This window comes from Diceros bicornis, chromosome 1, assembly GCF_020826845.1.
Source record: "Diceros bicornis minor isolate mBicDic1 chromosome 1, mDicBic1.mat.cur, whole genome shotgun sequence".
Classification (NCBI taxonomy): Eukaryota; Metazoa; Chordata; class Mammalia; order Perissodactyla; family Rhinocerotidae; genus Diceros; species Diceros bicornis.
Window position 1 is genome coordinate 20,743,418 of NC_080740.1, and position 21,851 is coordinate 20,765,268.

The 21,851-nt window shown below is 37.4% G+C and overlaps 1 protein-coding gene across 8 annotated transcripts in view; it reads right to left on the reverse strand.

Annotated features, from left to right (window-relative positions):
* The window catches only part of MCTP1 (multiple C2 and transmembrane domain containing 1), a 501,946-nt gene that overhangs the window by 176,934 nt on the left and 303,161 nt on the right, over positions 1-21,851 (reverse strand). For all 8 annotated transcript variants that reach the window (XM_058532257.1, XM_058532230.1, XM_058532077.1 and 5 more), the window contains 3 exons: positions 18,829-18,993; positions 16,070-16,200; positions 1,116-1,302 (listed from right to left, as the gene is read on the reverse strand). In XM_058532257.1, the coding sequence (XP_058388240.1) occupies positions 1,116-1,302; positions 16,070-16,200; positions 18,829-18,993 (483 nt within the window). The remainder of the gene's footprint in view (positions 1-1,115; positions 1,303-16,069; positions 16,201-18,828; positions 18,994-21,851) is intronic.

The following is a 21,851-nucleotide window of genomic DNA, read 5'->3' on the forward strand; positions in this document are numbered from 1 at the left end:
TACAAGCATTAGCAGACAGCTGATTCAGTGGAGATAGCCAGAATAAATTTGCTGAAGTGCACATCCTGCTAATCTGTTTGAAGAATATTGTAGAGCATTAGTACCAGCACTTCATGTTATCTGCACAGCCTGATAAGGTACATCTTTATTAAATTCAGTTATTGAAAGGATGTCAGTCAGCAAATAGGAATATTTTAAAATCTAAAAAAAAAAAATTAAGCAGTTCTTTGTTAGTCAGAGCTTGGTTTCACGGCTGAGTATCTAGAGGAGCCTTCTAAACACCTGGCAGCATTGTACAATACAAGCTTTGTAATTTTAAGTGGAAAAGCTTTTTCCCCAGCTTCATGGGTACTGAGGCATTCACTTTTTCGAGCCTCCATTGAGAGAACGGTGGAGTAAGAGCTCCCCTCTCTGTTGATTCAAGAAAACTACATGGTGGGAAATGCATCGTGTTGAGGACGCTGGGAAACAGGTAGATTTAGCTGTGAATATTTTGTTTGGGTAAAATTTGAGAAGGGTACTTATTTTAGCGACTCACTATTCCACCCTGTCACTCTACATTTGATCAAAAGGTAAGGATATTTCCTTTTAATTTTATTACACATTCAATTAAAAAAAATTAAAGGAATAAAGTGAGGCTTTCCTAAGCAGTTGAAAATAAAAATTGTTTCTGTGAATAACCTGTAGTTACCAAGCTACTATTTAATGTAAGTGCCATTAACTCTGTTTCAAAGTTGGAAAGACAAAGAAATCTTAATTGCAATGACAAAGAGTCAATGAATTAATTTTAAAGTAATATTGTGTAAACTTGACTTTTCCTTTATGGGAAGTTTCCCTGCATGATAATTTTGCTGCATGATAAAATCACTGAGGAGAATCTCAGAATCTAGAAGTTGCCCTGGAAGAGACTCTAGAGGAGACAGGCATCTAGACATCACTAGGTAACGCAGGTGCTTCTGCAGAGCTATGTGTGGCGTGTGCATCTGCTCAGCTTTCTGCTTCTGCTGATTCATCTGTCAGACAGCTCTTCAGATGTACTTCTGTCACTCCAGGTAAATGATTTACAACCTCATCTAGTCACACATGACCCCGAAGGAGGAGGGTTACATACGTACATATCTCTTTAATATTGCCTCCCGCTCTTTCTGGTCCTCCAGGGAGTTGATGGAGAGGTCAGAGATACTGACTGTGGCCGAAGCTGTCAGGGTGACCAGGAGCACCAGGTGTCCCTCACCCTCTTCCAGCTGCAGCTCCAACTTGTGTGTCTGTTCCCTACTGAGGGCCGACAGGTCGACCTGGCACCTAGAAACAAATGTTTTGAATTAGCAAGTGTCTTCCCCCTCGCCCCCATCCCACATCAAACAGTAGAAATGCAGGCTGCTCAGAGCTATGTGAAAAATAAATCAATAGAAATACTATTCGCAACACTGGAAGAATATGTGTTTCATGTCAGCTGACTTTCTTCACAAAATTCAGACGCTGATTATTTTAGTGTCTAATTGCTCATTTCCTGTAAGATATTAAAAAACGTGTTTATCTAATTTGATTACTACCCATTGTCACCATATTCATAAATCGGCGGGGACTTCCAATCCCTAGATGGCCGAGGTCAGTGGGGCTCTGCTTATAGAAAGACTAACATGAGCTTTCTAGAGAGGCAAACTACTGAGAATCTGAATTTTTTGTGTCACTTGTAAAACAATGGGTGCTTTTTCCCTCAATCATAAATGTTATTAAGCAGTGAATAGAGTATGTACTATGGTGACGCCATAAGTTTTACATTTTTAAAACCATGCCAGTTTATTCATAAAACACTGCATAAATCTAAATAATAAACAACAAATCCTCTAAAAACATTATAGCTCGAGTGTTATGTGCCAGAGTTGTCCTAAGAGAGGTTTCATAACGTGGCAGGCCAAGCTCGATAGGCCCCTCTCTCAGAGATCAACACCTCGCAAAGTCTTTTCATAAAAATGTCAGTTGATTCGGAAGAGAAAGATACTGTGGTGACCACAAGGCGGATAAACTGAGAGAAAGGGGGCAGATATGAATGAAAGGCATTTAAAACAGGAAATAGCCAATTACAAAAATAACTGTGGTAACATATCACAACATAACGGGGGTCAGCTAATAGGGAAAGATTCAATTTTTGCTCCTTCTTATTCTTTACTCTTTTTATTGTTTATTGTTTTGCTTTTAAATTATACTCCTATGAGTAGGGCCTCAATGATCACAGCTGGGTTCAAACACCTCTTTAGTGTGAGTAATTTTAGAAATTGGACCAAAGTCGGACATTTACCTTTTAATTTTGCCTAGCAAAAATGACATGAGAGATGGTCAGGACTAGAAACAATCGGGAAGAAGAGGAATATAGATGCAAGAAACAAAAAAGAAAAGAAACACTCTGGTCAGTGATAGAAAGTCTTCTATGTGCCAAACGCTAACTACTGGGAGATCAGGAAAATTAGGGTCTGTACCAAGTCTGGAAAACATCTTCCTAAAGTTAGATGTATATCCAATAACCTCACTGTTTCTGTGAAGACAACATCCATTTCAAAATACTCTCATGCTGACTCCTCAAACTCTAAAGGATGAGAACACATCAAATGCCTTATCTAACACTCTAATTTTAATTGGAATTAAGTTCTTGTCAGTAACACCTGGAACAAATGGCGGGAAAACAAAGCAATGGTGAAAAACAGCCAGTCAAATGTATTCTGTAATCAAAAGGAAAAACATGAATATGATTTTCTACAGATCTTTCTAGTATCTGGCACAGTGCCTAGCCTGTAGTTTGCTGAATGTGCATGAATCTTTGGACTAGGTTGGGAGTACAATACTAGAGAAATGAACAGGGATTACAATTCAGAGACTACTTTTGGTTGGATCAAGTTAGAACCAAGAAGGGTCTTTCATTCGCTTTGTGCATTTCCCAGTCCCATCCTTGCCTTTGTCTTTTGTACAACACTGCCTCACTCTTACAACACTAAAACACATTGATCCCTTCTGGAGGATTTCCTTCTATGCTTATGACCATCTTGCACCGGTCATATAGATGTTGGTCTACTCCTCATTTACATTAGAGTCATTGCTTTTAATGCTTTAGAGTTGAGGAAGGTGCTGTACAGATGATCTGGTCCAGGAATTGCAAACTGGCAACTTGCATCTCTAATCTGGTCCATTGGTTTGTTGTTTTTGCTTGTAGTGCTAAAAAAAGTTTTGAATTTAAATAATTTTAAAGACAGAGCAAATGCCCTCTGACTTAGTTACTGTCCCCAATACTGTCTATTATTTACAGTTGGCCTATTTCACTTAATTCTGTACCTGGTTCCAATACGTATAAAAATTTGTGATCCTCGCTATCTCCTGAATTTACCAAGAAGAAAACTGAGGGCTGGAGAAGTTACATGAGTTAATGGAGATATACAGTTAGTTATTAGCAGAGCCAGGACCTGATCTTGGGATCTGGAATCCAAGTTTGAGGCTTTTTCCTTGACAGTCTGTCATTAAGTAGTCCGGCATCCCAGGAGGAAGTGTGAGCTGTTTGCAGTGGGTCTTAAACTGAATAACATCTGCGCTTGTTTTTAACAGAAAAATTATCTCAATTTTCTAGCATGGAATAATGTTATTTTTATGCTTTTAAAATATATATAAACTAGGGAAGAAGGCTGTAAGTTATTGCTCTTATAATATTATAAACTAAGAAAAATTTACAAATTGAATTTTAAAAACTATGAAACTAATAACATTTAAATTAACATTATAAATTTATAGGGAGGATTATGCTTTTCTGCTGCAAGTACATTTTCAGTATTGGGTCTACTCGTAGAAACAGTCTCAGGTCCTGTCCTATATTTAATGTTTCAGAATTTTGACTTTAATAATTCTAATGTAGAAAATGCCTATTTATACAAATCTATTGGGCAAGAGAATATTAATGACTTCAAGGTTCCTTTTGCTAGCTGAGGTTATTCAGATCTCCTATTCACCTAAAATCTCTGCTCAGGGGTAATCCTCAGATGCCATTTTAAATGAAATTGTACCTGATAACCAACAAAATTTTCCTGTTAATTTGAGGGTAAAGTTAGCATTATAGCATCACTGAAATTTGCATTACATGGGCATCAAATCAAATTATTGCTGGAATTGGTGGAGAAAAAGCCTTTTCTACCCCTTTGTTGCTATTGAATAAATATGTAAAAAGATGGAACTTCTGCAATATAGTCTACTGCAAAGTGAATTCAGTACTAATTGCCATGAGCCAGTGCTACGGTTTGAAAGTTTGCGTCCCTCAAGTTCATATATTGAAATCTAATGGCCAATGTGATGGGATTAAGAAGTGAGGACTTTGGGAGATGATTAGGTCATGAGAGTAGAGCCCTCATGAATGGGATTAGTGCCCTAATAAGAGGTCCCTGGGAGATCCCTCACGCCTTCTGCCATGTGAGGACACAGAGAAAAGACGGCAATCTATGAACCAGGAAACCAGACACTGAATCTGCTGGTATCTTGATCTTGGACTTCCCAGCCTCCAGAACTGTGAAAAATAAACGTCTGTTGTTTATAAGCCGCCCAGTCTACAGTACTCTGTTATAGCAGCCCAACAGGCAGATTCGCTTGTGTTTGGTTTGCCTGCACCGTCGTGTCCTGAACAAAGGGAGGATTCACTATGCTTTGGATATAGAAGTACTGAGTGGTCATCCAGATGGTTTAGAATAGGCACAAATTAATGGTTTTATATTGTTGTCACAATGAAAATGCAAAATTTTAAAAGTATTGAAGCAAATTCATGAACTCCAAAAATACGTACAGATACGTCACAGGAAACAGAGCCCAGGGTTGGGAGTCAGATTCTCTTGGGTCTAGTCCTCCATCTGTCACTAATCAGTTGTATGACCTTTTCCAAGACAGCTTATCCTCTTGAACTCCAGTTTCCTCATCTGCATTGTGAGGTAATTGAACTAGGTAGACTTCAAATTCTCAAAAAGCCCGAATTCCATAATTTGTTATAATTCTATCCATGTTTACACTTGTTTACATCTTCCTTTCTTTGCAATTACACAACCAAAAAACAAAGAGAAAAAATTGATCTTATAGGCAATATTATTCCTCAGATGTATTACTAAATGGCCCCCCCCAATAAAGTCTGAATGTTGGTGCTAGAAGGCAGATAACCTAATTTCAAATTGTCTTCCCAGGAGCACTAGGGGTGCCTCAAAGTTCACCATGGGGGGACGGGGTGAAAAAAATGGAGTGTGGACTCTCCTCTTTAAAGAACAACTCTTCTTACATCTGTTTTATTTTGGGGTTCCACATGTACGGTTTGAAAACTTATTGGACACATCTTATACGCCCCCTTAGAGTCTCCTGGAGCCATGGTCTCCTAGGTCCTCAGCTGCCTGCTTTGCCTCAGCTTCGACTTTGGCTGTGCCTTCCCAAGGGCCTGCTCTTCATCCCACCACCACGACCCATCGGCTGTACTTGCGTCTTCATAGGTCTTCCACTAGGACTGGCTGAACTTTCACTTGCCCCAAAGGCCTGGGCACTCCTCTTGGCTGCCACTGTGCATCTAGGCCTAACTGCTACGTGCCCCAAGTTTCTGGCTTCTAAGACTACTTCTGCACTTGGATGAAAAACCACATTACGGGGTACGGGATCTGGCTCCATGATCAACTGCCAAAGAAGCCACATGAAACAATGCAGAAGTTGTCTCTTGTGAGGTGAACTTAAATCAATGGAATAGGAGAGGGGAAGATAACTCTCCACACCTTCCTCCCTTTCACAAATTGTTCCAAAGCATGATTCCCCATATTGCCTGTCCACATGTGGCCAAGTGAGTGCACACGCCGGGCAACCAGCTGTGTCTCTGAAATACAGGAGACAGTGGCCAGCCCAGTAACATATCACCTTGCATTGCTTCCTAGTCTTCTCTGCTTCATGTTCTTTCTTTCTTACTCTCAGTGCCTGCAATTGTACCTCCCAATAAAGCATCAGCACTTAATCTTTGCCTTAAACTCTGTTTCCTAGGGACCCTGGGCTAAGGCAAAAACCATTGATACAATTCAATCCCCTGTTACAGATGTCTAAAACCCAAACCTGACCATGTCCCTCCCCTGGCTTCCCACCACCTGTGAAATATCCTTAGCAAGGCGCTGGTGCCCTCCATGACCTACCGTCAATTTGTGTGTCACTTGTTAACTCACACTTACTACTTAAGTCATTCCAGACAGGTTGCAATTCTCCCACCATCCACGCTAGGGCTCACCCATTTCTTTGTGATTGGACAAGGCGACCCCTCTGCCTGAGATGATGTATCCACCTGTCTCTGCTTGGTTAATTTTTACTAATTCTCATCGAAATAACCTGCAGTTGTCTTTTTCTGTCAATATCCTGAGACGCCTCAAGGGCAGGCACCTAGCCCAGCACCTGGAATATAGCCGGTGCTCTAAAAGTATTCAAGTACTCGTGGACAAGAAGACGGAGGTTCAGAGAGGCCAAAAGTTTACCCATGGTGACAGTGGCAGAGGCAGGACTAGTGTGTAATGTGCTCATTCTACCACTTCTATACTGCCTCCCTAGAAAGTGATTTGATTTCTTTCCAACACTCATTTAATTCACTTATTAATTAATTCAATCATTAACTATTTATCAAGCACCTTATGTGGCAGGCTTCTGTTAGATTTTGGAGATTCGGCCCTTTCTAACTTTCTAGTTTCTCACAGTCTTATTTCCAGAACTACCACAGACTCAGTGTGTTGCTTTGAACAACGTTATTTGGCTTCAGATTCCATGGCCAGGTGTTCAGAACACCAGTTTTAATAAAGCTCGATTACTCATTAGTATCGCGAGAATAAGCAAGTCACTTAAACATTTTGTGCATCAGCTTTCCTCACTCATCAAATGGAAATTTAAAAAAAAACTATCCCTTATCTTTGCGTAGTTATAAGAACACAGAAATAATAGATGAAAAATTACTTTGAAAAGTTGAAAGCACTATGGAAATATAGTATTTTGTTTTATTATCACATATGCCTTAGTTTGATATTGGAAAATTTAAAAACTTACTATCTGTACTGAATGCAACTCATCAATCAAGCAATCAATCACTCGAAGACTCAAAACAGACTCAAAACTGAAGCAGATTTCAGAGCTACTTTCTCTCATTCTACAAACGGGGAAATTGAGGCTCAGAGAAATTAAGGGATGGCAAGAACTCAAACCATATTTCCTGACTTCCATATCAAAGCTTGAAGTTCTTTGCACTTTTAAAAAACTATATGCATTTATTTAGGCCACATGAAAGGAATATGTCACATTTATTTGGTGACATTTTCTCCTAGGAGTTCAAAGAGAAAAATTTCAGCATTCTTATCACCTTTTTTCTCCCATGCCTTTCCATCTGCCATGCCTGAAACGGTGACTAAGGATATCTCTACCCAGCTGAAACAGTCTTGGGATTAGCACCCTGGATGTATACGTGTGTATATGTGTGAGTACGCTGGGGTACAAGAAGTAAATGTTAGAACTATTTGGATTTTTTGTGTGTGTGTGTGAGGAAGATTGGCTCTGACCTAACATCTGTTGCCTATCTTCCTCTTTTTGCTGAGGAAGATTAGCCCTGAGCTAACATCTGTGCCCATCTCCGTTTATTTTATACGTGGGACGCCGCCACACATGGCTTGATGAGCAATGTGTAGGTCCGCAACTAGGATTCGAACCTGTGGACCCTGGGCTGCCAAAGCAGAGTGCGCGAACTTAACCACTATACTGTCTGGCCGGACCCCTATTTGGATTTTTTTAACTTTAAAAATAGGATAGGAATCAAGCTTTCTAAATATTTAATATATGCATTAACACAGGTTGCCCATCCATCAGCTACATCACATGTGGCCTGCAAGTATTTTGAAGGAAGAGTAAAGCTACATAACGTGGAATGGGTGACAGTGGCCCCCATACTTGCTGCCTTGCTCTCACTGACTTGCAGTTCATATATGCCATGTTAAGTGGATTTACGGATTATATAATCTAGTTTTAACTGAACTAATCCTCACAAAATGGACAATTGGCTTTAACAGATCCCAGTAAAGAAACTGTGGATTGAAGATAACGCTAATTGAACAAGCACAAGTGAACAGAATGATAAACAAGAATATGCAGAGCTGACACTTTTCGCTGAGCTCTGTGTCAGCCACATTCTGATTTACAAGCCAGTGGTGGTACAACCTGACCCAGCAAGAATTCAGCCAAAACAATCCAAAATTATCAAGAAGAATATTTGCAATAGAAATTTATATCTACTCTCTTTAACAATGTACTTCTAAGTGTATGTTGTGCCTTGAGGTATTAGCTAATGATATTATGAAGCCACCACGGTTAGCAAGACATTTAAAAATGCAGCCTTCAGAACAGGAAGACAAGTCTCTATAGAATTTCTTTGGTGGGGGTTGGGAGTCAGCAGGGTGATGTTAAGAATTTCTGAGGTGGGGGTAATTTTTAAAAACACATATTTTACATAATTTTGACCAAATTTAACAATAAAATTATGAAGCTTTTTGAGACTTCTTAATACATGAAAACTTTATATTAGTAAAACTAATAGTACATAATATATTATAAAATCGTATGATAAATCAATATAATACATAATTCCTTGGAATCTTTGCATTTTAAAGAATTCAATATGTAACCCTAAGGTGTTTCAAGTTTCACAATTATGCAGAAGTTTTACACCATCTCTGACATTACAAAATGCTAATGCTGTTATTACCTTTCTGTCGTCAGAAGTTGTCACTGTTCAACTGTCTTTGGGGAGATTGCTTTTTCAGAGCATAATTCTGCAAACTTGTGAAATTTCCCATTCATTGACTTGAAGGCAAGCTATTTAATATACACATAGTGGTGCATGGAAACTGTCTTTAGAAACTTTGCCCATCATATAAGAAATATTGCAGTGAATATAAACATTCTGAGAAAATCTTCAAAAGGAAAAATAGTAACCCATGAAAGAAAATGGATTAAAATCTTAACATATTTGGCTTAGGTTGAGTTTATGAAAAACCAAGAGAAGAATCTATGACACACTCCATTCTTTACTTAAATATTGTCAATCTCCCTAATGAAATAGTCCACTCAATCCCTTGTTAGAAAAAATGGTGAATATAATGATTTTATAAAAAAACTTTCTTCAGTTTAGAATTATCTGACTAGCTGTCTTTGTGCTTTCAAACTAATAATGCAGCAGGATTGGTCCTGCTCTAATTTATGTGGGAAGTAAAAGACTCGTTGTAGTATTGGTATCAGAAAAAGAAACACTGCAAGTCAGAACCTGTAGCATGTCAAATGCTCAAAGGCATTGACCTTCAACCTTAAGAAGACATTAATTTGGTTAATATCCAACGTCAAACGCTGTTTCCTCATTTGCCATACTCTACCTGAACACACATATGTGTGCACCTAGGCACCTCACATTCTCTTTCTGTCAGCATTAAAGATAGAGTTATAGGTTTATTTGTATGGTTGTAGAACTTGAAAGCATTTGTTCTTCATCCAGGACTTGCCCATTTGAAATAAGTTTTTCTTATCATATATCATTAATAAAAATTTTGTTGAAATAGAGCTCTCTACTCAGGCTTATACCTGTGGCATTTTGCTGTCATGGGCAGCCTTGGCTCCGATAACAATGCAACAAATAAACTCAGCAGCAATTCACCAACCTAAAATATATGTACCCCAAATCAATGCCACTTTAAAGATAAACAAGCATTTTGCACACTAATAAATACTGCTATAAATCTTGCTATATTGTATTGCAAATTACTCCAACTGAATAAAATTGCTTGACACAGGATTTACTTATTCTGCACGTTCATAAAAACAACTTGTTCTCTGACAGCACTCATTCCTGGCAATTTATCGCAGCTGTCAGCAGCCAATTTGTTCAGATTACTGCTCTGCATAAAAGTGTAACAATCATGAGGATTTATTAGCTGATTATCGTAAAGGTGGCAGTCCGTCTTGCCTGCCAAAATGCAGGTGATCAGAAAGTTAAATAATTACAAGCAGATTAATATTATTTCACCTTCACTTGAAATTTGTAGTTCAGTGACAGGTAAAATTTGTTGTTCAAACATGCAGTATGGTGTACACCACCTAAGTTGGTTTACCAACTACTTGGCAGTTTATTGAGCACTTAATGGCTTCAAAACATACTGAATATAAGACAGAGGTGAAAGGAGCATGGACTTTAGAGTCAAGAGTCCTGGATTTGAGTCTCAGATCAATCACCCCAGTTTCATACTAGCTGAGCAACCTCTACACCTCCTTCTGCCTCGCTTTTTGTATCTGCAAAATTGGTATGATATGAACCATTCTTATTATCCCCTAATGTTGAGCTAATGTATGTAATAGTGCCCTATGAGTTGGAAGCATTATTATTGTTTCTTTCCATTCATGGTAAATTAATTTTTGTGTAAAATTTAACCACCAAATGGCATTAACTCCTTAGATATCATGATGATGAAAAAAGTTATAAGTATCTTGGTAAATGTATAGGCTATCTTTTTTTTTTAAATACAATAATTCAGTATTTTTTTTTTTTTATAACTTTTTTTTTTTTTTTTTTTTTTTTTTTTTTGGTGAGGAGATCAGCCCTGAGCTAACATCCGCCAATCCTCCTCTTTTTTTGCTGAGGAAGACGGCCCTGGGCTAACATCTGTGCCTATCTTCCTCCACTTTATATGGGACGCCGCCACAGCATGGCTTACCAAGCAGTGCGTCGGTGCGCGCCCGGGATCCGAACCAGCGAACCCCGGGCCGCCGCAGCGGAGCGCGCGCACTTAACCGCTTGCGCCACCGGGCCGGCCCCCAATAATTCAGTATTTTTTAAGAATAAAGATTACTCAGACACTTTTACACTTTAACTCATAATTCTCCCCTTTGAATTATATACAAAAATATCTTTCCTCAGTTACACTGAAGCTTTGTACCTGAACACTAAGGCCTGTTGTTCTAATTGCCTTTGCGTTGCCTGGTGTCAAATTCTGCATTTATTTAGAGAAGGAAAAACCATAATTTCCAGTGTTAAATCAAGCTTCAGCTATTTAAATTAAAATCTGGCAAATATTTATTGAGCACCTATTATGTGCCAGATACTTTTTTAGTCACCGAGGATGCCCCAGTGAAGAAGACACTCAAAAACCCTCTGCCCTCAGAGAGCTTACATTCTGGTGATGGGAAATAAATGATAACGTAAGTGAGTGAAATGCGTAAGATGCCAAACGGTGATTACTCCAATGGAGAAAAACAAAGCAGGATTGGGGACAGGTAATATCAAGGAAAAGGGGTTTCCATTTTAAATAGCGTTGATGTGGATGCCTTCCTGATGTGACATTTGTGCACAGACCTAAAGAAGGTAAAGAACAAGGTGGATGGACACCTGAAGAACGAGTGTTACAGGTGGAGGGAAAGATCTTGAGGTGGGAGCGTGTCTGGCATGCTTGAGGAACCGCAAAGAAGGTGGAACAGTGCAGAGAGAGGGAGGGACAGAAGAGCAGAAGTTCAGGGCAGAGGAGTCACAGGGCCAGATCATGAAGAGCATTATAAGCCACTGTAAGAACTTTTATTTTACCCAGATTAATACAGGAGAAAAACGGAAGGGCTTTGAGCAGAGGACTTGAATTGCTTTATTAACGTTGCGCGGAAGGAAGAACAGGAGGCTATTGCTATGGTCCGCATGAAATCTGAAGGTGGCTTCAGTCAGAATCACAATGATTGAGAGGATGAGAAGAGTGAATTCTGAATATATTTTGAAGGAAAAGTTAGCAGGCTGCTGAGGGACTTGACGAGAGTGAGAGAAAGAAAGGACTCAAATATGACTAGATTTTTGCTGTTAAACAAGGGAGAATCCTGAAGAAAGAGCCAATTTTGGGGGCTGGGGGTCAGAAGTTTTCCTTTGACCTGCTAAATTGGAGAAGGCTGTTAGACAGTCAAGTGGAGATATCAAGCAGGCAGTTGGACATGGGAATCTGGAGTTCAGAGAAGGGCTGTGAAGTGGAGCCGTGTGTTCGTCTCTGTCAATCTGAGATGCTATGGAAAGAACAAGAGTGGATGAAGTCAGCATGGGAGCAGGTACAGATAGAGAAGATGCCCAAGGAGTGAGCTTTGAGGCTCTCCAGAACTAAAACACGAGGCAGATGAGGAAACGTCTGCGAAGGACGCCAAGAAAGCACGTGATGAGATAAGAGGAAGACAGAGTCTGGAGTCCTGGAAGCCAAGTGAAAAAAAACATGTTTTAAGATAAAGAAGCAATCAGCCAAGTCCAGCACTGCTGCTGGGTCAGGGAAGACGGAGGCTGAAAACTGGCTATTGGATTTAACACCTGGGTGGTCACAGGTGACCTTGACAAGAGCAGTTTTGGTGGATTGTTGGGGGCAAAAGCCTGACTATATGGGTTCAAGTGAGAATGGGAGTGGGAAACGGTCAGCGTTAAAGTAGTTTTCACTGTACCGACACTCCAGATTTCCAAGTGTTTCTTTAATTCATAGCCAGTCTTGTCCTTATTGTGGGAAAAAAAAAAAAAAGCCCTGGTACTGAGTATACATTTACAAAACACACTTTCAAAAATCATTATATGTGACCAAAACCAAAAAAAAAAGTGGACAATAACAAAACTAAAACGCAATAAACTAGCCTATGTATAGAATGTATTCTATACAAGTGTTTTCAAATTTGAGACTGAATTTAGACAGTATACTTAAAAAAAGTTATTAGACATTGAAGGGACAGTATTACCCTCCATAGCCAACTCTAAATTTACTTACCAGCCACCAGCCAACTCATAAAATAGTTTTTAATTTTTAAGTTAATAAGACATATCTTAATTATTATCACCATAAAAAAGTGATAATTATGTAACGTGATAGAGGTGCTAACTATAGCCACACCAGCAATCATACTACAATATATAAATGTATCAAATCAACATGTTGTACACCTTAAATTTACATGTTATATGTCAAATATATTTCAATAAACATTAATTAATTAATAAATAATAAAAAGTTAACACAGACATAGAATGTTGCAATGATAAGTTGCAAAAGAAGACAGAAGACCATGATAATAGTTTCACTACTGTTATTTTACTCTTAGAACTCAAATTTAATTGGAAGGTAAGTCAATTCTCTTCTAAACTATTCTAGGAACCAAGGAATTCTATTATAGTCTGCATTATTTCCACTGTTACCACACAACCTTCACATAAACATAAGCAACTTTACTTGCCTGCCACTTAGGTATAACATATTGTTTTTCAGTGGCAGGATGTGTTTAAAGTACAATTTAATAAGCATAAAGTTAGATATCTAGAGTTTCTGCTGCTATCTGGACATCGAATAGATTTAAAATGATGATTTACTATAGTCGTTTCCTTTTTCTGCAATAGGCATCTTTGTTAAATCAGCAGAGTGTATAACAAGTTTCTATTATCCATCTTTGATTATCTCAAAATTCAACAGTAATTCCCTTTACTGTATATAGTGGTTTAAACTGATACACAAGAGCTGTCCTAGGGGTCATCTAGTCTACACTTGTGCTTTCGTTTACTCTAAAATTTTTTGGCTCAAATTGCTTTCATAAGCAATCATGTTTGGCAAGTGACCAAAAATGGATTTTTTTTTTTTTTTTTTTTTTTTTTTTAGTGAGGCTGATGTCAGATACGTTTTTATTATATTTAGGAAAAAAATGTAACTGGAAATAAAAGTAAGTCATTCAAAATGAACAAGAGTTTTAAAAATTGCTACAATTTTTTAATGGTAGCATTTGGATTCACTGCCCAAACCACTTTCAATCCAACCAAGATACTGGAGGCAGAGCACACAGTTGTGCCCGTCAAGGCAATGCGGGTGATGGATCCCAGGGCTCCTTGATTCTGCTGGCTGGATTCTCCTGTGTAATAGTCATGAGCATAAAGAACTCACCTACCAATCCAGGCAAAGCCCAAGCCAGAAACTATACGTGGGTGGTAAATACCTCCAACAGCTAGAAAAAATAAGAAGGGAAGATACACTTCCAACCAGATTACTGGTTTATTGTAAAAGGGTATAACTCAGGAATGCCCAGATGGAAGAGAGGCAGAGGGCCAGGCATGTGGGAAGGGGCACAGAGTTTCCACGCTGTCTCGGGTTATGCCATTCTCCCAGGACTTCCACGTGTTCACTAACCAAGAAGCTCCAAAAATGGATTTCTTCTCTTTTTCCAAACTTGATAAGACTTTCTTAGTGCCTCCAGTTATCTAGAGCAATCCCTATGATCTTCAGACCCGCCATTTGTTACTGTTCTTTCAAAATTTGCCGAAATATGGACAAATCCGTAGAAACAAGGTGAAGTGAGGTAAACAGGTCCCCCTCTCTGCCAACCTTTCTGTAATGTAATTAGGCACGCCCTTGAAGAATTCATAATATCAATGAGGAAAAGAGAAAGATCAGTACTAAGTGGGCAGAGGAATTTTCATAACTTCCAAATTTGGAAATTCTTTTCAGAAAAAGAAAAAATACATAAAAGGGTATCTGTCATTATGGAAAAAAATAGAGAAAGGGATAAGAAAGACTGCATGTAATACGGACCCAGAAGGACAGTAAGCCAGCACATTTTAGCAATTACTTCATTATTTTACCAATATGAGATATTTTGAATATAAAGTAATGAGATTGAGGTAGGAAGTTACACATGACAGTCATTCTGATTATCTTGTGGTCACCAAATATAACTAATGTTGCTATAAATTGTGAAAATAAAGTAGTTAACGCAAGGAATAGCGAGACAGTACCTATTTGAAAGAGTTCATAGCATACTGAGGAGACAGAAACATAGACATAATTATAATGAAACGTATTCAGTGCATTAACAGATGTGTATTGCTACTGAAGCTGGTGGTATATCCTGAAGAGAACAAGGAAAACTTGAAGAAAACTCTGAAAATAGTGTTTTGCTAGAGGGAAAAAATATACAATGAAGGTCTGTCCTTTAAAAAGGATTGAAGTGTAACACAGTATATTAGATTACAGTGGAGTTTTTCCCATTTCGTAAGGAAAATATTAAAGGTTAACTGAAGCTAATCTTTGACCTCTCACTTTACAATCCTACGAAGAAAACTATTGTTTAAAACATATATATCGTAATAACAAAAAAACAAAGAGATAAATATGTTGGGTTGGATTCCTGTTCTTGCTTTTCTAGCATAAAATTCTCTTTATTATTATTAATATGTATGCATTTCTTCAGGCTGTATTTTTAGAGACTTGGAATTCATGTGAACTACAATGAAGAGAGAATTTTGTAAACTAACAGATTCTTCTCTACACCATGCTTTATTTCAGTATTGGCAGGTCTCAATGTCTTTTGCTACAAAGAGACATATACGATTATCGAAAATATAAAAATAGACTTTAAAGTAAGAAAACAATTCATATAATTCAAGCAGTCATTCAAAATAACCTTGTCTTTGTGGAGAGATGTCACGTAAGCCTCAGAATACTTCTTTCTTCACTGCGTTACCAGATTAACGTGGATCTGCCTCACTTACATGCTTCCTTCAGTAAAACGTGGGAATGCTACAGATTTATGAACTCCTAGGAGATTGTAAAGATTCTCTACCTTGTAGAGAGTTGTAGGAAACAATGCATTTTATGGACACAATATGCTTTATGAAAAGTAATATTATCTCAGATCACTTTACAGTCTGTGAATACGCTCTTTGTTCTTTTAAGTATCTTAAATCAAATGAGATTCCTCTTTCTCAACTCCCATAACTTTTACGCACAATGTTTCTGACATCTGGAGAAAATTTCTGTATCTCAAATGCGGATAGCCTGTCCATCAACTGGTCAAAACTGCCACCTACTGGTCACTCTTCAAATCTATTTTTCAGTTCACCCAAGCATTGCCTTACTATGGTAAGATCCCTTCTTCCAAAACAGTAAAGATCAATTACAATAACTAGACTTAATGCAAATATTCTTTTAAGAAAATTTTCCCTCTCTAGAGTGAACCAAAAATACCAAATTGTACAAACCTGCCAATAAAATCATCCCTTTTCCCAGCATCTTTGTCCCACGCAGTGATATCAATAATTCCACCTCTTTCTTCATAGAGATGAAAATCAAATTGTTCCCTCCACTGAGGATTCAAAGTTTTTGGCATAATCTGGAAAACCAAAAAGTCATTATTGTCTCATCAATATCAGTCTTTTCAAAAAATTTAACTTGAGACATTAAATCAAACTTTAGGTACTATCTAGAAAAGCATAAAGTGTGAGATTTGAACAAAGCTTCCAGAAATGAAGAAATGAATCCTTAGATCTCTAGCATCTTTACTGCATATCGTCTAAAAGAACCCTAAAGGATGTGTCCTGAAACCAAGAGGCACCCCCTCATCATCTTGAATAACAGGTGAGAGATATGAGTTATACAGAAAAGCAAATAGTCTATAAGTGAAATAGCTCACTCAGGTACTAGCATTTATCTTACATAACCAGTTAATGCACAAAGACATAACTCATAGTCTGTCATCTCATAATAAAGGAAGATGAGAATTTCCAGAGTTTCTGTTTTTCCTTACTCCCCACACACATGGAATTCCAAGCTGAATACATGAAAAAAAAAAAAAAAAAGACAATGAAGTTCTGTGGGAGCAGGAGGAAAAAGCAAGTAACTGGCATGGTCAGACAAACTCTTACCTTAGAATTACAGCATTGATGTATCATTCCCATTTTATCTATGGAGAAACTGAGACTTGGAGTTTAAGTGACCCACCTAAAGTCATTTTAGCATTTAGACTCTACTTCAAGGCTTTGATTAGAGTTTCAGATCTCTTTCCCCACAACAATATGCCAAAAATGCTTGTGAATTAATATGAAATGTGGGTGTGTGTGTATAATCTCCATGTCATGCATACAAGAAAGATATATAAAGTGCAATTTTGTAATTTCAAGTATCAGATAAGACACCTGGTGAAATCAATGAATAAAGTGACCCATGTGGATGTGTTTTAAAATTCTGTTCACCATTGGGTTAAACAACATTCATATTTGTTTCTGTATTCTTTTTTTAGCAGGAGGGCACGCAGTGGCCTTTTCTCTTTTTAACGTATGAGAAACAGATCTTCAGATGTAAAGACTTTGAAAGCAATGAAGTATGTTATGTGCAAAGGCAATGCAAATGAATCACAATTTTTAAAGTTCATAATCTGAAATTAATCGGCAATAGATCATGGAAAGAAAGAGCAAAGAGAGACACATGTCCATAGCTGGGTTTCATATTTCATACCTAAAGAGCAGAACTATAAAAATAAGTAATGTTTTAAGCCTACCAGAACATGGAAATGATGTTAATTGATAAAGGACAAGATAGAAGTGGTCATAGGTACCTATTTTTGGAATAAGTAATTTCTTTAAAATACATTACTAAGCCTATGGCAGAAAAAAGAAAAGATGGCAATGGATGGACGGGTGCTACGGTAATTCAAATGTCTCATAGTTGGGCTCAGATGAACTCCTACAGTATTTTGGGGAGTGGACTGTCTTACTTATTTGGCCATAAACTTTTCAGTTTTCTTTTTTAGGAATGTCTTTCCTATATGATTTCCTTCACGTCAGAAACGATGCCTTCTCCTTCCATATGGGCACTCAATAAGGTAACCAGTCAGCCTGCTAGCAGTTCGTACTGCCTGGTAATGAATCAGCTCTGTGATATTAGGTACCTTAGGGACCGATGAAAACCTTCTGGGCCAGAAGGCACCTAGGCAGGCTGTTTATCAAAAATTCGTGAAAACAATGATGTCAAGGCAAAGATATTCCCATCAAAGTAGGATGTAATTTTTAATACAAGATGGATGGGATCAGTTGTCCCAAGTTGTCTATAAATACCAGCTGTAGAAGCTGACCATTAAAGAAGTTACATTTGGATACAACACAGATAAGACATGTGCCCCAAATATAACCATGACCACTAGGACCTTTACTAATTATTATTACTTCTATCAATAATGTGATTATTTAATATATTATTACTACTAATATAATTGTTACTATACAATATACTTATTACCACCGCTGCCACTCTTCCTCCTCCCTCTGCTACTACCATTTACGGAATATTTATTATGGGCAAGACAGTATTCCAAGCCCTTAACATGTGTAACATATATTCATGCAATCTTCTCATAACTTTTGTTAGGTAGGCATTATTTTAATTCTCATTTTTTCAGATGGGGAAATTGGGGCATGGAGAGGCAAAGTAACATGTCCCAGGGCACCCTGCTAGTAGTGGCAGCAGGAATTAGGCCCTTTGTTTTCAAAATAAATTTTAAAAAAACTTGCAATCTGCATTGGTACAAGTCAGTTTGAATAAAATGGCTCAGACTAATGTACAAAGATTTTTATGGCATGTAAAATAATGCTACTTGTAGTACTGATACTAGTCCTTGTTATAATAATAACAATAGCCAATACTCTGTGTACTTTATGTGCCAGGCATCTATGTTTGTTCTAGCACACCGCCCCCCCCCCCCTTAAAAGGGATAGTTCCTACTATTATTCCTGGGTTATAGATGAAGAAATTGAGGCATAGAGAAGTTAAGTAGTTTACCCAAGGTCACATAGCACATAAAGTAAGAAATGCAATACAATTGTTGATCTTGTTTGTTGACATGATGTTCAAAGAAGTTCTATTAAGCATTTTTTAAAGTATCTAGTGTTTTCATCTCTCAAAGCACGAATGTTAACCAACCAGTGCCTTCCACATACTGACAGGAACACAAAAGAGATACAATCACCTTGCTCTTGTACTTCTGATGCCCAAGCCGGAACTTCACGTAGGGGTCACTCAACCCGTTTGAATCCATCGCCTTGAGGTCTCGCCCCTCAATCAACGTGATGCTGACTATTCCTCTCCAAAGATGTGATTTTGTGTGTGCATCTGACAGACGTAAACTTTGGGTCTGAAACATTTGGCAAAGGAAAACACAGTTAGCATACTGTGTTTTAAACCAAAATGCCTCATATGGCATTACCCTTCACCCTGTTGTTATAATTTTTCAAAAATAAAAAATAGGCAGTTACAATTTTTAAAAATAAAAAAAATTATGGATTATTATTTATTAATTATAAAATTATTAATAAATATAAAGTTATCATCTCATGATAAATTTAAGGTTGTTGTGTAAAAGAGCTGAGTGCTCAAAATAAAGTCTAGTTTTTCAACTCTTAAAATTACAAGATGTAGATACTTCAAGAACATCAATGAAAATTTGCATGTACATCAAATATGCCTGTGCCAACAAGTGTATAAAAAATATCATAAATATCAAAGGCCTCATTCTCACTGTGATATTTAATTTTTAATTACTTATGGTTTTTGAAAATCTTTTTTTTAATGCTACACATGGATTTTACAGGTGGTTTTTAGTTGTAAGATTAGTTGCAAGTTCTATTCAGACAATTTAAAAACTTTTTTATTGCCACATTAGGAGATAACTGAGTTTCAGCTCATGAAAGAACTATTTAAGGTACCATAGAAGAGAAAATAAAATCAATATGTCCACCTGAGATGTCTTACTTATGCCTGAAACTTGCATCACAAATTTTAAAAATTACATAACATGATTTAAATTGGCAGGTATGTTTCTGGATTTATTTCTCATTCTGTATTTGAATATTTTCTTTAATGATCTTTATTATGCTCAATTCTAAATCACAATTTTCAAGCCAGTGAACAAAATCAGAATTGTTAAAAATTAGCAAGTCTACTAAAAATGGCCATATAATCTTTTTGAACTAAATAGTACATAAAACAAGCCAGAGAAAGTAGCCAAAGTGTTAAACCTTTTCCATCTGGATTCAGAACCAAGCAATACCATCAAAATTGCTGTTTCTTTCATGTTGTCAAGCATATTTGCTTCACTTATAGCTATTTCATGAAGAAATTCAACATTTCTCTCAGCCTCAAAGTACTCCACTTCTAAATCATGGATTAGCTCTACCTTTGGCCTAATTCCTTCTATGTTAATGTTATAAAGTGATAGCCTATTTTCTGTAAGTCCCCTTCCACATTAAATTTCTACTTTTTTCGCACAGTAATGCCATAGCCATCAAACATCATGCATTTCAAGGTGCTTTTAGTAGGAAAAACACTATATTCTTCAAAAGACAATACTTTTAATATTTGAACATATCAACGGAAATCTTTCCAAATCACATTGAATTTTCGCCCGCCTTGGTGATCAGCAAATCCTGAACAACGTTGCTTGGTGGCTTTGCCTTATTAATATCAATGCAGGACTTTGCCTACATGCCCCTCACTTCTGTGAGCTCCAAGAGCAGTGTTCAACTGTGTTCTGAAGTGCAATGGAGGTTTCCTGGAGCACCTGTAACTTTCACAGGACTCCATGCCCCACTCTGCTGTCATCTGTTTTACACACTGGGTTTCCACACTAGCTTTTCTTTGAACCAAGGATTTCTCAGATTAAAATAATTATTTAGAATTCATTACAACAAGTGATCTTCAAGGCATTTTTTGTTAGTTCTAAGATTTCATGCTTATGATGATATAATGCAGCAATAGATTTCAGTGTCTATCTATGTATCTATCTAACCACTTCTGCTACTGTTGAGATTGCCTCTAACAGCAGACTCCAGAGAATCAGGTTCTAAACTTTGGGACTGAAACTTTTGTTAAGGAATATTAGTGGCAAAGAAAGAAAGAAGGAAAACAAATTTTTGGCAAGTAAAAAGAAATAATTAGCGAAGACCAAGCAGTTAATACCTACTCATTTATATAGAGCTTTAGAATTTAAAAGTGCGTATGTGTACATTGTATTATTTGGGATCCACTAAAAACCTATGAAGCAGGGAGGCAAGCCTGCTATTCCCATTTTACTGATGAGAAATTTGAGGCTCAGAGTGGTTGGGCTAATAAATGGTGAATGTGTGACTAGAACCCGGTATTTCTGACCTTCATTCCTGAGCTTCTCCCAATATTGGTCTTTAGGGTAGACACTCTCTCCTAGCTTTAAAAGTAATCATGATTTAAGTATAACGTTGCTAAAGGGTATTGTCCAGGTAAGTGAGTTGATAATATGTGAAATGACATTCCAGTCTAGATCTTCCTACATCGCTAATACATGAAATCACCTTCTAACTTTTCTATTATACGAGCACATGTATTCATACTTACAATATTTCAGCTTGCTGATGAATATACTTAATGACATTCCCTACACACTCTAGAAGCAGAAGTTATACACTGCACTTAGTCAAATTATAATTGGGTGCAATCTAGGTTACACAGCATCTTCAATTAGCGTTGCTAAGTTAGGTTCTTGAATGGTACAGGTCTGAAGCCCTTGCTTGTTCCTGTTCCCATTTTTCACATGAGAACAAAAACTTGACTTATAGGATGGGAGGGAGAATGAATGCTTCCCATGGGACCCTTCCTGCTTTCACAGAAATAAAATGAACTTAACGGAGGCTTTACCTACTGCCATTAGTTGTTAGAAAATGCTTTCCTATAACCTGGAAGAACATTCCCAAAACAACTTGGGAAGCTAAGGGGGAGGAAGAGGAAGAATATTTCTTCACAAAAACAGGGCTAATGAATGTGGGAATTAAAGTGATCTGTGTACAAGGCTAAAAGAAAGAAAAGGGGGGATTCCAAAGATATACTAACCAGATATCATTTTTCAAAAGTGATCTTTCCTTCAAATTTTTTTTGTTAAAAATAGTACTTTCTAAAAAGAAACTCCATAATTCACCTGTGATTTGATTAACTGTACAGTTGTGAAACAGATAAAAAGTTAGT